Source organism: Garra rufa, chromosome 7 (assembly GCF_049309525.1).
Source record: "Garra rufa chromosome 7, GarRuf1.0, whole genome shotgun sequence".
Classification (NCBI taxonomy): domain Eukaryota; kingdom Metazoa; phylum Chordata; class Actinopteri; order Cypriniformes; family Cyprinidae; genus Garra; species Garra rufa.
This window is the reverse complement of record NC_133367.1, coordinates 34,690,712-34,708,992: the sequence shown is the minus strand read 5'-3', so window position 1 is coordinate 34,708,992 and position 18,281 is coordinate 34,690,712. Positions and strand designations below refer to the sequence as shown.

At 34.3% G+C, this 18,281-nt stretch overlaps 1 protein-coding gene across 2 annotated transcripts in view; it reads right to left on the bottom strand.

The window, feature by feature from the left end:
• crebbpa (CREB binding protein a) overlaps positions 1–18,281 on the bottom strand; it is an 85,883-nt gene that overhangs the window by 23,792 nt on the left and 43,810 nt on the right. The window contains exons 6-22 of one of the 2 annotated variants that reach the window (XM_073844841.1): positions 17,802–18,065; positions 13,941–14,034; positions 13,696–13,833; positions 13,497–13,614; positions 13,211–13,382; positions 11,366–11,428; positions 10,975–11,267; positions 10,618–10,872; positions 8,768–8,914; positions 8,323–8,503; positions 8,076–8,194; positions 6,595–6,834; positions 4,788–4,876; positions 1,801–1,881; positions 1,569–1,625; positions 756–833; positions 591–658 (exon numbers count right to left, since the gene is read on the bottom strand). In XM_073844841.1, coding sequence (XP_073700942.1) covers positions 591–658; positions 756–833; positions 1,569–1,625; positions 1,801–1,881; positions 4,788–4,876; positions 6,595–6,834; positions 8,076–8,194; positions 8,323–8,503; positions 8,768–8,914; positions 10,618–10,872; positions 10,975–11,267; positions 11,366–11,428; positions 13,211–13,382; positions 13,497–13,614; positions 13,696–13,833; positions 13,941–14,034; positions 17,802–18,065 — 2,457 coding nt within the window. The remainder of the gene's footprint in view (positions 1–590; positions 659–755; positions 834–1,568; positions 1,626–1,800; positions 1,882–4,787; positions 4,877–6,594; positions 6,835–8,075; positions 8,195–8,322; positions 8,504–8,767; positions 8,915–10,617; positions 10,873–10,974; positions 11,268–11,365; positions 11,429–13,210; positions 13,383–13,496; positions 13,615–13,695; positions 13,834–13,940; positions 14,035–17,801; positions 18,066–18,281) is intronic. The other variant, XM_073844842.1, reaches the window with a different exon arrangement.

Here is an 18,281-nt window from a genome sequence, read left to right as displayed (position 1 = left end):
ATGAAAATAAAGAAAACTCTTTGAATGAGAAGGTGTGTCCAAACTTTTGGTCTGTACTGTATATGTGTGTGTGTGTGTGTGTGTGTTCTTTATCTATACCTGATAAATATATACAGTACAAACATATATCAAACAAAAACTTTTATTTTGGATGTGATTATTCACAATTAATCATAGCCCTGCACTAATATGAATTTAAATATGTACATTTAAATATTTAAAAAAAATATATACTGTATGTGTGTGTCTTTATCTATACATAATAAATGTATACAGCACACACATATATAGTATAAACAAAAACTTTTATTTTGGATGCAATTAATCATGATTAATCATTGCCAAGCACTAATATGAATATATTATGAATATGAATATACTGTATGCGTGTATATTAATCTATACATATATATATATATATATATATACATATATACATATATATATATACATATATATACACATATATATATATATATATATATGCAGTACACACATATTATGTTAAAGAATATATATTTTGGATGTGATTAATCACGATTCATCATTGTTAAAATGTAACATCAATGCATCCCACGAACAATACTTACTTTTTGCCGAAAACTTGTTCTCTTTTCTCGTCTTCCCACTCTTTTTCAAACAGTTATCGCAGATGAAACTGCAGAGAGAAACTCTCATTAGCGCTGACTTCCCACAACGCATCCAGAATCGATATCAGAGCAACCCTGTTCACTCTTGAGGTGTTTCAAACTCACCCGGCAGGCCAGATGACCTCGTAATGCAGGACGCATATTTGATGCATCTTCCGCCCACAGTCTTTACATTCAACAAACCTGAGAAGAGGAGAGTTGATTAATGGGAGACACAACCGTTTCACGCACTTTAAATTCTGGCTGCTTTGTGTCTGAATGCGTAGTCAGTCACTAACTGCAAAGGCAGGTAGTTAATGTGAAATACATCATTCAGTTTCTTTCCCTCCAGTTCTTACGCATTTGCAAGCAGACCAATGCAACTGCGCCTTTGTAGGAGGCGTGGACGAGTTTTGTATTAAACTCATGCTTGCAGACGGTTGTGTTGTGCTGGTGTGGTGGGAGTGTCTCTGTGCACCATGTTGTTGACAGCAGGGGGCACCAGTGAGCAGTCCATAGTGGACAAATGTGACCCTGGATCACAAAACCAGTCTTAAGTAGCACGGGTATATTTCTGAGGAATAGCCAAAAATGAATCGGACGGGTCAAAATTTTTCTTTTAATGCCAAAAATCATTAGGATATTAAGTAAAAATCAAGATATTTCAAAATTTTTCTACCATAACTATATCAAAACTTGATTTTTGATTAGTAATATGCATTACTTAGAACTTAATTTGAACAACTTTAAAGGCGATTTTCTCTGTTTTGAGAAATCAGATTCCAGATTTTTAAATAGATGTATCTCGACCAAATATTGTCCTATCCTAACAAACCATACATCAATGGAAAGCTTATTTATTTATAAAAAAAAATGTGGTCCAGGGTCACCAATGTGTGAGCCAATACTGTCTAGTATAGCATATGTATAGATACTTACGGCTCAGGATCTAATGTGTCATTCTTCTTCCTTTCGAACTGGTCTTTCGAGATCATGCTGTACACAAAGATGATGCACAATCAGATTAGTTAAACATGTAACACTTTTTAAGAATGATTCAGTTTATTATGGAATGGAGAAAATGAATGCTAAAATGAGATTTTCACCCTACCCGGAATGATAAAAATCTTACAACTGAGCTTGAATATAGTCGCAAAAAAAAGAGACTTACGTCTGGGGCTGAGCAGGATCATCTCCTAGCGTCACACTGTCTCCCTGAATCTCATTGAAGCACTTCTCGCAGAAATGATACCTGTAGAATAATAAACACAAACAGTTGAGTAATGAATTTAGGAAATAAAAGAGGCCCATATGCGCACAAGAGTGACTTTATTATGTATTAATATTAGGATTAGTTTACTTTCAGAATTAAAATTTCCTGATTATTTATTACCCCCTTTTCATCCAAGATATTCATGTCTTTCTTTCTTTTGTCGAAAAGAAATTAAGGCTTTTGAGGAAAACATTCCAGGAGACAATGGTGGGAGACAATGGAGCTTCAAAGGCTTCTAACGATCCCAGCCGAGAAATAAGGGTCTTATTTAGCGAAACGATTGATCGTTTTCTTTTAAAAAAACTCAAATGTATTTACTTTTTAACCACAAATGCTCATTTTGCACTAGCTTACATTGGAAAGATCACACGCAGTTACTTTGGTTCAAAAAGGTAGGGTAGGGTGAAAAACTCAATCTCATTTTTTCCAACTTCAAAATTGTCTTACCTTTTTTAGTAAAGGGCATTTGACTTTTTTTGCGCGTTCACTTTGCAAACACTGGGTCGGTACGTCCACCTACGTCACATGTGACCTTTCCAACGTGACTATGTGATGCCTTGAGCTAGTGCAAGATGAGCATTTGTGGTTAAAAAGTATCGAAATTTGTATTTTATTTGAAAGTGACCAATCATTTCGCTAAACAAGGCCCTTATTCCTTGGCTGGGATCGTGTAGAGCCCTTTTAAGCTGCACTGAAACTACAATTTTGACCTTCAAACTGTTGGCTCTCATTGAAGTCCATTATATGGAGAAAAATCCTGGAATGTTTTCCTCAAAAACTTTAATTTCTTTTCGACTGTAGAAAGAAAGACATGAACATCTTGGATGACATGGGGCTGAGAAAATGATCAGGCAATTTACATTCTGGACGTAAACTAATCCTTTAAAGTCATTCAACACTTAAATATCACAGTACGAATGTATTGTGAATGCTTTCGTGTTTAATGTGAAACATTAAAGTAATAGTCCATCCGAGAAAAAAAAAAGAAAATTTACTCACCTTTAGGCCATCCAAGATGTAGATGAGTTTGTTTCTTTAACAGATTTGTTGAAATGTAGCATTACATCACTTGCTCACCAATGGATCCATTGCAGTGAATGGGTGCCGTCAGAATCAGAGTCCAAACAGCTGATTAAAACATCACAATAATCCACAAGTATTCCACACCACTTCAGTCCATCAATTACCTTTTTATCTTGTAACGCTGCATTTTTGTGAGAAACAAAGCATTTTAACTTTTTAAACCACAATTTCTTAAGTCCATAATCCATAATAAAGCTTCCTTCATTAAAAAAGTCCATCATTTGTTGTCTTCTTATCAAATTGTTTCTTCAGAACTGTTTTGGAATGTTTTTGCCTGTAAATGGTACTTGGTCTGTGCATATTTCTCTCCTGATTCAGATGAGAGGACTTTAACTAGAGAAAGCAATTTTATGAACGGAAAACTCTTATTTTAGCTAGAAACAATGGTTTTAAGCAGTTTAAAATGTTTTAAAGGAGTCGTTCACTTTCAGAACAAAAATTTACAGATTATGTACCCCCTTGTCATCCAAGATGTTCATGTCTTTCTTTCTTCAGTCGTAAAGAAATTATGTTTTTTGAGGAAAACATTTCAGGATTTCTCTCCATATAATGGACTTCTATGGTGCCTCCGAGTTTGAACTTCCAAAACGCAGCTTCAAAGGGCTCTAAACGATCACAGCCGAGGAAGAAGGGTCTTATCTAGCGAAATGATCTTTTTATTTTCTAAAAACATTCACAATTTATATTCTTCTTAATCTCTACACAGAGTACACACAGAGCTAGACAAGACGAGCATTTGAGGTTAAAAAGTATATAAATTGTAATTTTTTTTAGAAAATAACCCATTGTTTTGCTAGATAAGACCCTTCTTTCCTCGGCTGGGATCATTTAGAGCCCTTTGAAGCTGCGTTTTGGAAGTTCAAACTTGGGGGCACCACAGAAGTCCATTATATGGAGAGAAATCCTGAAATGTTTTCCTCAAAAAACAATTTCCTTATGACTGAAGAAAGAACGACATGAACATATTGGAAGACAAGGAAGCGAGTACATTATCTGTACATTTTTGTTGAAGTGAACTACTCCTTTAATGATTAAAAACATGCAGGTTTTCTTTTTACAAGACATTAACTGATGGACTGGAGTCATGTGAATTACTTGTGGATTGTTGTGATGTTTTAATCAGCTATTCGGAGACTCACTCTGACGGCACCCATTCACTCCAGAGGATCCACTGGTGAGCAAGTGATGCAATGCGAAATTTCTCCAAACCTGGTCTGACGAAGAAACAATCTCATCTACATGAGGGTGAGTAAATGTCAGTAAATTTTGGGGTGATACTTGAAAACAAAGAGAAATTAAAAGAAAATGCTCACATAAAAACAGACTGAATTCACGGTGTCAGAAGTGGATGCAATGTATAAGCGATACAAGCGTTTAGAGGTTCTGCAGTGACATGCTCTGTGCTGCAGGGGGCACAAGGGAGCCTGTTATGAGTAAGCAGGCAATTCGCAGCAAAAAAAACCTAATAAATGTGCCAGTGCAAATATTACAACTGCCAATAAATTAGAACTGGCTGGAGACTTCAAGCAGAGAAACTGAAGAAAGGGAACGGGGGGAGGGGGACATGATTGAGCAGTCTTATGTTAGAAAATACATATGAACAGGACCGAGAGTCTATGCTAGTGCATACATGTACACGATGTCTGATCTGCTGAATGTGCATCAAAACCACACACGGCTGAATTAACTACACCGCATGATGGTGAGCATGTCTGCCTTGACTCGAGTATCCTCTTAAATGTTTTCTAAGGCAGTCGACTGCATAAATGCTATGTCAAGGAAAGGCGAGTGTATCGTCTCACCTGTTCTGATAACTGTAATAAGTGCCATCTCGGGGTATTGTACACAGCTGCTTGCCGTAACAGCAAAGCGTCTGAGGAGAAAACTCGTACTGTGGGAAGAAAGGAGAAAAGAGAGTTCAGACACATGACCGGAAAAGTCTGTTTATGTCGAGTTTATGTGCAGACGTCCAGAACATACTGGAGGTTCTTTAACGGTTTTACTGAAAACAACACTACTGATGTATTCATATTATTTTACAGAAACTAAATAATAGAGCTGCGTTATTTGAATGTGTGACATGCTCAAATATACTTAAATATACGTCAAGAAATTAAATGTTATTTTGACCTTTACGTAATTCCAAATATTCTGCCTTCTGACATGTTCGCATTTATTATTCAATAATATATTTACTTTCAAGCTATTACTGATTATTTGGATTATTGTTGTATTGTAATCAAAGTGGAGAAGTATTATTGTCCAATCATTCAGATTGTATGTTGGTGTTGTGTAAATAGTAGTTTAACAATTAAACAATAATATATTTAATACACACTTATTTGCACATTATTATCTGTTTTATTATTATTTTAGTTTATTTATTACAGAAAAAAATATATAATATTATATACTTTATTTATTTGCACATTTTTATTTTTATTATTCATAAATATTATTACTCCTACTAATATTTTTGTAATTATGAGATATTATTGTACAACTATTTATTATACAATTTTGTATTTAATATACACAATATTATTATTTTTTTATTGTTAGCGTTGTTTTTAGTTAAGTTGTAGTCCAACAATTATACAATACTATATTTAACACTTTTTATTATTATTATTGTTATTATTATTATTATTATCATTATAATCAGAGATATTATTGTACAACAATTTATTATACAATTCTATATTTAATATACATTTATTATTATTATTATTACTAGATATATTATTGTACCACTATTTATTATACAGTGCTAAATTAAATATACATTTATTATTATTACTTATTATTAGTGGAGATATTATTGTACAATAATTTATTATACAATGCTATATTTAATATACATTTATTATTATTATTAGTGGAGATATTACTGTACCACCATTTATTATACAATGCTATATTTAATATACATTTATTATTATTATTATTATTATTTTTTTTTTTTTTTGGAGATATTATTGTACCACCATTTATTATTCAGTGCTAAATTAAATGTAAATGTATTATTATTATTTAAATTTTAGTCCAACAATTAATCAATAATATATTTAATATCAACTTATTTACACATTATTATTAATATTAATAATGGAGACATTATTGTACAACCATTTATTATACAATGCTATATTTAATATACATTTATTATTACTATTATTATTTTATTACATTATAAAATGAAATTATACTAAAAATACATTATTATTATTATTATTATTATTATTATTAATAAAATAATTGTTCAAATTGTAGTTCAACAATTAAACAATAATATATTTGATATAAACCTATTCACACATTAGTATTATTCCTATTATTATTTGTGCAGATATTGTTGTACAGCCATTGATTATACAATGCTATGTGTTATAAACATTTATAACAATACTACTAATAATTATTAATTATTACTGAGTCCTATTATTGAACACCATTTTTAAAATATAATACATTTATTTGCACTTCATTTACGGTACAACCATTTATTAAACAGCAATACATTTAATATACACTTTTCCACACATTATTATTATTAGCTATGTGAAATTATGACAACTGAATCTGAAGTGAATGCAGTGCTCATCTCACCTTTCTTCCGCAGCAGTATCCGAGGAGCTGCATGACGGGGTCAATCTCCTGCTCGAACACCTCGGCCAGTTTGGAGCAGTACTTGTACACGCGCGACGTCTTCCTGTTGTACAACCACGCGTTGTTGAACATCAGCCACACGTCGTCTACGTACTGCCACGGCTCCTGATACTGACCCGTGTCCAGTTTGCGCTTGATAGTGGACAGGTCGATGGGGTTCTTCACGATATCAAAATAGTCCTGAGAGCAGGAAACACCTTCAGAGTTCAGTCAAATGTGTACTCGCAGTTTTCACATTATTTAAAGTTTCTTAAATTATATACAGTTGAAGTCAAAAGTTTACATACACCTTGCAAAATCTGCAAAATGTTCATTATTTGACCAAAATAAGAGGGATCATACAAAATGCATAATTTTTTATTTAGCACTGACCTGAATATTTCACATAAAAGATGTTACATATAGTCCACAATAGATAATAAGAGTTGAATTTATAAAAAGTAAATTATTTTTTTGGTTTAGTAATAGTTGTTCATGAGTCCCTTGTTTGTCCTGAACAGTTAAACTGTCTGCTGTTCTTCAGAAAAATCCTTCAGGTCCCACAAATTCTGTGTTTTTTTCAACATTTTTGCATATTTGAACGCTTTCCAACAATGACTGTATGATTTTGAGCTTTATCTTTTCACACTGAGGACAACTGAGGGACTCATATGCAACTATTACAGAAGGTTCAAACGCTCACTGATGCTCCAGGAAACACAATGCATTAGGAGCCAGGGGGTGAAAACTTTCGAAATACTAAGATCAGCGTAAATTGAACTTATTTTGTCTTCTGGGGAACATCTAAGTATCTTCTGCAGCTTCTGAAGGGCAGTATTAAATGGAAAAAAGATGATATTCAGGCAAAAGAAAAATGTACTCCATTCTGTTCAAAAGTTTTCACCCCCTGGCTCTCAATGCATTGTTTTTCCTTCTGGAGCATCAGTAAGTGTTTGAACCTTCTGTAATAGTTGCATATGAGTCTCTCAGTTGTCCTCAGCGTGAAAAGATGGATCTCAAATTCATCCAGTCATTGTTGGAAAGGGTTCAAATACACAAAAATGCTGAAAAACCAAAGAATTTATGGGACCTGAAGGATTTTTCTGAAGAACAGCAGGCTGTTTAACTGTTCAGGACAAACGAGGGACTCATAAACAACTATCACTAAAAAATCATTCAGGTGGATCATTCAGGTAACAACACAGTATTAAGAATCAAGTGTATGTAAACTTTTAAACAGGGTAATTTTTATAAATTAAACTATTATTTCCTCTTGTGGACTACATGTAAATGTCTTTTACGTGAAATATCTTCAGTAATAAATTAAAAAAATAACATGAATTTTGCACGATCACTCTTATTTTTGATAAAAGATTTAACATTTTGCACATTCTGCAATGTTAACTTTTGCCTTCAACTGTATGCATGTATGTGAGACTCACAGGGATGCCGAGAAGTATAGGGTCCACAGGCTGGCGGAAAGGCAGTGACTCTGGATCTTGCCTGTATAGAGACTCCAGAGTGGGCATCAACGCCTGCCGCAACTCTTCTGGCTTAAAGACTGAAAAGAAAGAGAGAAACACAAAAGACCAGGACAGACAAACTTAACGTAAGCAATAGAAAAAAGACTTTAAGGACAGAGAAATGCAGAGCCAACAGAAAAGAACAGAGACAAATATCAGTTCATACTTTTCCTGCGAGACTGGGTTGGTGAAGAGGACGTTGTGCCGTTCGTCCTGCTTTCATCTTCCTCTTTGGTCTCTGTCTTCAAGTCTGTCTTCTTGTCCTCGGTGTCCATCGGCTCCTGCTTAGCCTCCATACTCTCCTGCTCCTCCTTTTTGACCAATTGGGAGCCTGTGTCGTCCTCCGTCTAACAAAGGCAGAACAACCATGAAAATTTGTTAGGATTTGTTACGATTTTTAAAAGTAGTCTCTTATGTTCACCAAGGCTTCATTTGCTTAATCAAAAATACAGTAAAAACGGTAATATTGTGAAATATTTTTATGATTTAAAATAACTGCTTTCTATTCAAATATATTGAAAAATGTAATTTATTTATGTGATGAAAAGCTGAATTTTCACATGATCCTTCAGAAATCATTCTGACATGTTGATTTGCTGCTCAAAACACACCTCCATCTTGGGCTCCGTTTTGATTCCTATGTCATATTCTTGCTCTTCTGTTTTAGTGTCACTAGGTGGTACGTCAGGCACTGCATGCTGGGAGTGCAGCTCGGCGCTGGCTGCTGAAGCTGGGGTGGGCACACGGTTTTCACCGCTCTGAAAGACAAAGCATCAGATTTATTGCTTTAATAAATATCATTTGAATTTTGACTTAAAGCTGAACAAATATGGTGTCATTTGGAAAGTTTTTTTTTTTTTAAAGAGTGAAATATTTCAAAAGTTTAATTAGTTATTTTAATATTTTTATTTAACAACAACAACTACGACAAGAAATAACAGTAATAATACTATATTATTATTTTTAGGTCAGGGACAAATTGTGCTGCAAACCTGGACTCTCCAACTTTTTTTTATGTTACAGTAAAATATTACAATGGTAAAAGTACTTATTTGAATATTTTATTTAATAACAACAACCATAATAATAATACTTGTAATTTTATACATTATTATAATAATAATAATAATAATAATGATGATGATAATAATAATAATAATAATAATAATAATAACAATAATAATAATAATAATAATAATAATAATAATAATAATATTATTATTATTATTATTATTATTATTATTATTATTTTGGACAAATTGCACATCAAACCTTGATTCTCTAACTCTCAATATTCTTCAATGTTTTTTAATTTTTATTTTACAGTAAAATATTACAATAGTAAAAGTACTTATTTGAATATTTTATTTAGTAATAACAACCATAATAATAATAATAATAATAATAATAATAATATTATTTGGACTAATTGTGCATCAAACCTGGACTCTCCCAACCATCAACACTTTTTTTAAATTTTGAGTGAAATATTACAAAAGTTAAATTATTTTAATATTTTTATTATTATTACAAATATTATTATTATTAATATTACTACTAGCATTTAGTATAAAACTACTATTACAAACCATAAACCCAAAACTTTTACTAAACACTACTAAATATATAATATATAACACTACTTAGTCAAATTATGTAATATTGTTAATAATTGTATTTATTTAATTATTATTATTATTATTATTACTATTATTATTATTAGTAGTAGTAGTAGTAGTAATAATAATAATTATTATTTATTACTATTTTTTTATATTTTTTTTATACTATTATTTAGTAGTAGTAAAAATAATTATTATTATTATTATGATGATAGACAAACTGGTATATAATTATAAAATTTTTTGATATTTAATTTAATAATAATAATAATAATTAATATTTATATTTTTTAATTGTATTTTGTAATTTAATTGTATTTTTTAATTAAAAAGTAATAATAATTATTATTATTATTACTACTACTACTAACAATATTATTATTAGTAGTAATATTAATAAGTTAGGGTTTATATTATATTTATAGTATATAATTGTAGTATATTGGACTATAATCACAAATTTTGGCCAAATGTTGGCAAATGCTGGCAACTTAGACTTTTAAATCTTTTTTTTTTTAAATAGTAGTTGTAGTAGTAGTAGCAGCAGCAATAATAATAATAATAAATAATATTTATTATTATTAATAATCAAAATTATAAAAACTAACCAAAACAAAACAACAATTAAAAAAAATAAAAACACACTTAAATAAAAACACTTACATTTTTAAAGCAAAAGTCACAATTAGGTTTTTCCCCAATCCTAATTCCTTTGTGAGAAGTGCAATGTACAAACTACTTCATAACTAGTCAGTTGTGAGGCTCCATTCAGTTTAGAATGCTGCCTATGTAGGAAGCTCACTAGGTTTTGTCTCTGAAGACGGTTTTGCGGTTCTCACCTGTGTTCCAGGGTGCTGCTGGGTGGGGAGGGGCAGCTCCGTCTGGGGCTGCATGTGAGGCGGGGTGCCCTGAGCAGGGGCGGGGGTGGGTGTGGAGGCCTGACTGGGTTGCAGTGCTGCCGGCAGGTTAGTGGTGCTGGCGGTGGCGTTGGGGGGCGGTGTGGCGCGGAGTGGAGCCTGAGGGGGTGCGGGGCAGCCTAGCTGGGGGCCCAATGGGCCAAGTGCATTCAGGGAGAGGTTAGCGTTCGGCTGCTTCTGGGGAAGGAGAGATCGCACGCACATAAGCAGGGGACAAAACAAGTTTAGAGGGAGCGTCGTCATGTGGAATCACTCTAGGATGTGGGTGCATATCTGTACCTGCGAAACGGCCGCCTGCGCGTTGGGCTGGCCCATGTTGACGTTCATGGCGTTGGTGTTGGCGGGAAACTGTGACTGGGCCATGAACTGCGTCTGGTTGGGTGTCTGCGCCACCATGTTTCCGCCGTGAGCTCCCAGCATGCCTTGCGTCGGGGGCATTCGCGTGGGAGACATGTTCATCGTCGGGACCTGGTTCATGTTGATCTGTTGATGGTTTATCGGAGAGGCGGCTCGTGTTGCCATGGGGGCCTGAGACATCGGTACATTGGGCATTGCGCCGAATGGATTCAACCCTGTTGGAAAAACAACACACAATATTGAGAATGAAGGGATTTGGTTTGAGTTGAGAAAATAAATGTTTGACTGGATGTGAGTGGGAATGGTGGAGTACCTTGAGACACCTGCATGCGATTGATGATCTGATTTGGCACATTGGGCATAGGCACGGGTCCATCTGCAAAGAGGGAAGAGACTGAATAGGCAAAGGCTGTTGATTTTGTTACCTGAATGATCCACAGCTGGGTTTTTTTGTTTAGTGATAGTTGTTCATGAGTCCCTTGTTTGTCCTGAACAGTTAAACTGCCCACTGTTCTTCAGATCCTTCAGGTCCCACAAATTATTAGTTTTTTTTTTTTTCAGCATTTTTGTCCATTTGAACCCTTTCCAACAATGACTGTATGATTTTGAGACCCATCTTTTCACACTGAGGACAACTGAAGGACTCATATGCAACTATTACAGAAGGCTCAAACGCTCACTGATGCTCCAGAAGGAAACATGATGCATTAAGAGCCGAGGGTGAAAACTTTTGAACAGAATGAAGACGTGTGCATTTTTCTTATTTTGCCTGAATATCTTTTTCTTTTTCACTTAGTATTGGCCCTCAGAATCTACAGAAGATGTTCCCCCAAAGACAAAATAAGTTAAATTTACCCTGACCTTCAAATTCAAAGTTTTCCCAGGCCCTTAACGCATAGTTTTTGCTTTTGAAGCATCAATGAGCGTTTAAACCTTCTGTAATAGTTGGATGAGTCCCTCAGTTGTTCTCAGTGTAAAAAGATGGATCTCAAGTGCTCAAAAAATAAATAAATAAATAAATAAAAAATAAAAATTCCAGAAAATGTTTTCTGAAGAACAATGGGAAGTTTAAAATATTAATTCAGGTCAGTACTAAAAAAATAACATGCTTATTTTGGTAAAATACCAAACATTTTGCAGATTCTGCAAGGTAAACTTTTGACTCAACTGTATATGCCTCTAAAATGTACAATAATATATGTAAATGTATCAAAAATATAAGTTTTTGTATAACATTTATATCATATATAGTTTAGCAATATCACATGAGCAAGAGAGCTGTTTTTTCGCTGAATATCTGGATGACTGCAAATGTGATATTGATTTGATACAACAGTTTATTAAACAAGAAATCAACATTGTGTTTTAGACACAATATTGTCTTTTTTTGCTCAGTTTCGCCAATGAAAATAGTTCTAAACGAAGCCACAGCAGAACAGCCTTTCTGAAGCGATAGCGGCAAATCAAGTGGATCATTCATAAAGAGTCACTTCGTTTGAACTAGCCATTAGGATGAATCAGTTAAATTAATGATTCAATGACTCCCTCATTAAAGGGAACTTGTATGGCTCAATATAACATAAATGATGTCTCCTACTGAAATACTTAGTAGAAAAGACTTGCGTTAGTTAGAAAATCCACATTGTTTTATACATATTTTGGACTATGAGGTGCAGCTTTTTTTGACGCCGTTAAATGGTTGCACTCTATTCTACTCGGAAAATAAAATACTGATACAATGCCACATTGTGCGGCTTTAGGTTGTAATTTTCAGTCGAAGGGTCGACAAGAGAAGCGATGTAAGTCTTCACTGCTTTTCCTAGCGATAAGAGGAGGAGAAAAAATGGGAAGATGCCTGTGGATGAATAAAACTTCCTAAAGACCTGCGTCTTTGTTCTCTCCACTTTAGCCCTGATGCCTTTGAGGCTTTTAGTCGACCACAGCTACTGAAAGAGCTTACATACGGCAGAGACAAGAAACGCTAGATGCCATCCTGGCAGGATGTAAACATGCAGACGCTTGTCAAGGAGTTTCTCATCAGGGCGTTAAGACTCCTTGTGGCGAAAAAATGATGGTACGGCTTTCGTCTACGTTTATATCCATCACCACCTGTACGCTCTTTCAGTAGCTGTGGTCATCGTATGAGTATGTGACTTACTCTGTGGCCGAGGTCCCATGACATTAGGCTGGTTGAGGGCCGGCGGCTGTTGTCCCGCTGCAGTCAAGGGCGCCTGGTTAATAATCTGCTTCTGTAATCGGGATCTTCTCTTCTCCTCCAGTTCTTTCTGGATCTTATAGATCTTCTCCGCCAGAAAGTGATAGTATTCGTCCTATACAACATACACAGACAACACTGTTCGAAATCGACACAATCGACACTTAAGAATTAGTTTTTAATCGGCCTAACGGATTAAGTGTACCCCTGATCGATGGTTTGAGCTCACCCTGCTATTGGCCGACTCGTACATATCCCCTTCAACTTTTCGCGCATACGCTACTAGGTTCTCCATGCGACGGTCCTTTAGGGCGGCGGGGTCTGGTGTAGGGAAGATGGCCTGCACCCTAAACAAACATTTACAGCGTTAAGTAACTGTTTTCAACATTAATAGCAATCAGAAATTGTAAGAGCAAGTGTGTACTAACAGTTTGTGTACAAGGTGGTTGCGGAGGTCCTGAGTGACGTGCTCGTGCCAGGCTTTCCTCACACCGGTGGCGGACAGAGGGGCAGCTGTGGGCAAATTAGCCATGTTGCCTACTGTAGAACCGTCCGGCATCAGTTGACTGAGTAAAGACAAGACAAGAAGTTATTAAGTAAGCAAACAGCATTAAAACATCACCTTTGAGCAATTAAGAACTGGTTTTGGTTGGCATGTGCGTGTGTGTCTTACTTGTTAGGGTTAAGGGATGATGGCATGGTGCCATCCTGGAGCAGCTTAGCCTGTTCTGATGTCGGTACGCCGATTGGGTTCATTTGCCCACCCCCTGGACGAAAAAATAGATAAATAAAATACTCCATAAATAATATTTAATATATTTACACTGCTAGTCAAAAGTTTTTGAACAGTATGATTTTAATGTGTTTTAAAGAAGTCTCTTCTGCTCACCAAGCCTGCATTTATTGAATCTAAAGAACAGCAAGAACAGTAACATTGTGAAATATTTTTGCTATTTAAAATAACTGCTTTCAATTTGAATATATTTTCAAATATAATTTATTCAAAGAAACTACTTCTACTTATTCTATTTTTTTTAACAACAAACAGCATATTAGAATGATTTCTAAAGGATCATTTGAAATCACAAGAATAAATTACATTTTAAAATATATTCAAATAGAAAACAGTTATTTTAAATAGTAAAGATATTTCAAAATTTTACTGTTTACTTTGGATCAAAAAAAAAAAAAAATGCAGGCTTGGTGAGCAGAAGAGACTTCTTTAAAAACATTAAAACCTTACAGTTCAAAAACTACACTGGTAGTGTACATTAAATATTTTATTTAAATAAAAATATTAACCATTTACTATACATCTATATCAATTTATATTTTATTTAAATACTAAATAAAATATTTAAATATTAAATAAAATATACAATATATTATATTTAGATTAAAATGCAATATATTTTAAAAGGATTTAAATATATAATAACCCTGATATATAATAAAAGTTAATGCTGAAACAAAAACTATAAAAACATTAACATAAATAAAATACTCACTAACTGAAATAAATTTTAAAAGATGACTTTTTAATTTAGTCTTACCTAATATACCAAAATAACTAAAACATTTATGATTATTTTTGCATTTATGTGCGTGTAAACACATTCAATGTAATATACAATACAACTAAGATAGATAGATTTGATAAAATTAAACATTTTAATAAAAGCATGCAATAGTATTTTTTATTTAGCTTATTTTTGTTTTATTTTACTAGTTTGTTATTAATATACGTTTAGTTTACTATATGTTCAGTTTATTTTATGTATGCATAGGTATATGTATTTGTATATGTATTTATGTATTATGTATGTATATGAACAAACAAATAAAAGATACATAATACATAACTCATACTCCCTGAATAATGTTCTTTTTATATTCCATTTTTTTTTACATATTTTACATTATTATAAACATTTATTTATAATGAAATAAAACAAATAAATAAACACATATAAAACAAACTAATAAAAACATGTAAAATACAATTCTAAATAACATTTAATATAGATTAGATAATCACAGAATTTGAGCAAGATCAAAATAATCACTTCATATTATAAAACACAAAAATAAAATACAAAAACATTATATTTCATAATTTATATTACATTCTGTATATATAACACATACACACACATACATACATACATGGGTCAAAGACAAAAAATGGTTTAAGCATAAAAACAATTAGTGTAATACTGCTCTAAATGTGTTTTTTTTGTTTTGTTTTTCTAAACAAAAATAAATATACATTTTCCCTAATTTACAGAAGACACCCACTAAACCATCATTCAGTGTAACAACCTTGTCAGGCATATTTACAACAAAAATCAATTTATGACATATTAAAAGACCAATTACTTTTACCCCAAATACTAATTAGTTGCAATTCTACATTTTTAAAATTCGCCACTATTCTTAGTTTTGAACATTTGTCAGTAAGAATGGTTTTACTCATTTAAAACACAACAAAATTGAATATGCTCCCTTATTTTTTTTAGATATTTTAATATGCACAAGTCAGAAAAAGCATGTTGTTTGAATTTTCACATAAATATTGTGTTACACTGAATGACAATGTTTTATGACAATTATTTCAACCAAATTTTGACATTTTATTCTCCAAAAACTTATCTGAAACCTTAAAAGTAGACACTTTACTTACATTTAATGTGCTTTCTATGGACATAAAATCACTTTTGTACATTTCTTTTGACGTGGACATTTTAACGTCTTTGACCCATATATATACACACACACAAATACAGTCAAGCCCGAAATTATTCATACCCCTGGCAAATTCAGACTTAAAGTTACTTTTATTCAACCAGCAAGTATTTTTTGACCAGAAATGACACAGGCTTCTCCCAAAAGAAAATAAGACGATGTACAAGAGGCATCATTGTGGAAAAAAATTTCTCATCTTTTATTTACATTTGAACAAAAAGTGGCATGTCTAAAATTATTCATACCCTTTGTAAACTGTCACAGTCTATGGGAAAATCTAAAGTTCTATACCATTCCAAATAGTCCAAGCTGTTCTAAAGCATCCTAATTACCCTGATTCATTGGGAACAGCTGTTTTAATCAACTCAACAGGTGAAAAACAGAAGCTCTCTGCTGTTGGTTTGTGGACAGTCATGGCTAAGTCAAAGGAGCTCACTGAGGACCTGCGGCTGCGCATTGTGGCTGCTCACAAGTCAGGAAAGAGCTATAAGACCATATCTAAATGTTTTGAAGTTCCAATGGCTACAGTGCAAAGTATTATTAAAAAATACAAGACGTTCCACACTGTGAAAAATCTCAGAGGACGTGGTCGGAAGCCAAAATTGACACCTGTGCTGGCCAAGAGGATAGTGAGAGAGGTAAAAAAACAATCTAGGATCACCATCAAGGCCTGATAAATGATAAATCTAGGCTCTGCTGATGGCAACATCTCAAGGCAGACGGTCCAACAGACACTGCACACCGCTGGGTTCCATGGACGCAGACCAAGGAGGACACCACTTCTCCAGATAAGGCACACAAAAGCCCGCTTGGCCTTTGCAAATGCTCATCTGGACAAAGAAGACAACTTCTGGTCTTCTGTTTAATGGTCAGATGAAAAAAAATTGAATTGTTTGGCCACAATGGTGTAGTCTTCATTTGGCGTAAAAAAGGAGAAGCCTTCAACCCTAAGAACACCATCTCCACTGTCAAACATGGTGGTGGGAACCTAATGTTTTGGGGGTGTTTTTCAGCCGGTGGACCAGGGAACCTGATCACAGTAAACGGCACCATGAAAAAGGAGCAATACATCAAAATTCTCAACAACAACATCAGGCAGTCTGCAGAGAAACTATGGGCACCAGTGGACATTTCAGCACGACAACGACCCAAAACACACAGCAAAAGTGGTGAAGAAATGGTTAGCAGACAAAAACATTAACGTTTTGCAGTGGCCCAGCCAGAGTCCTGACTTAAATCCAATTGAGAATCTGTGGAGGGAGCTAAAGATCAGGGTGATGGTAAGGAGACCCTCCAACCTGAAAGAGTTGGAATTCATTACTAAAGATGAATGTGCAAAAATACCAGTGGAGACATGCAAAAAGCTGCAATTATAGGTAGCACTTGATTGCTGTAATAGCCAATAAAGGCTTTTCTATTGATTACTGAGAAGGGTATGAATAATTTTGGCCAAGCCAACAACAGCTTGGACTATTTGGAATGGTATAGAACTTTGGATTTTCCCACAGACTGTGACAGTTTGCAAAGGGTATGAATAATTTTGGACATGCCATTTTTTGTTCAAATGTAAATAAAAGATGAGAAATATTTTTTCCACAATGATGCCTCTTGTACATCGTCTTACTATCTTTTAGGAGACGTCTGTGTCATTTCTAATCAAAAAAAAACTTGCTGGTTGAATAAAAGTAACTTTAAGCTAGAATCTGCCAGGGGTATAAATAATTTCAGGCTTGACTGTATATATATTATTTTTATTTTTTTTCCCCCCTATAATATAATAACTGTTTACCAAGTGCATTGATGGATCTCATTTGCTGCTGGTGCTGGGTCTGCGGCGTCTGCGCAGTCGGCTGTCCGGGGCCCTGCGTCTGTGCGGGTGACTGGGCCTGCGTGGGGGTCTGGTTGCTGTAGGGGAGGCCGAGGGCAGCGTACGCCCGCTGCATGGAGCTGGGGTCGATGGGCGTAGAGCTGGGTAGAGCGGGCGCCGTCTGCTGCCCCGTGCCGACCGTCCCGATAGGGGTCTGCAGACCGGCGTTGGGGGGACTCAGCATTGCTGCAAGGCAGGAAAGAGAGGTTTTAGACCAAACCACATATTTCAAACAGGTTCTGCCTGAGATTTCACGTCTGATTTTGTTTAAACACTTGGCAGGATCTGTCTGTCAAAACAGGAGTGCAAAAAAAAGTTCAAACCCTGCCAAACAGCCGTCTGGAAGAAAACATTACTCATCTGAATGTGGAAAAAACGGGGGAAGTAGAAAGGAAAGGGGAG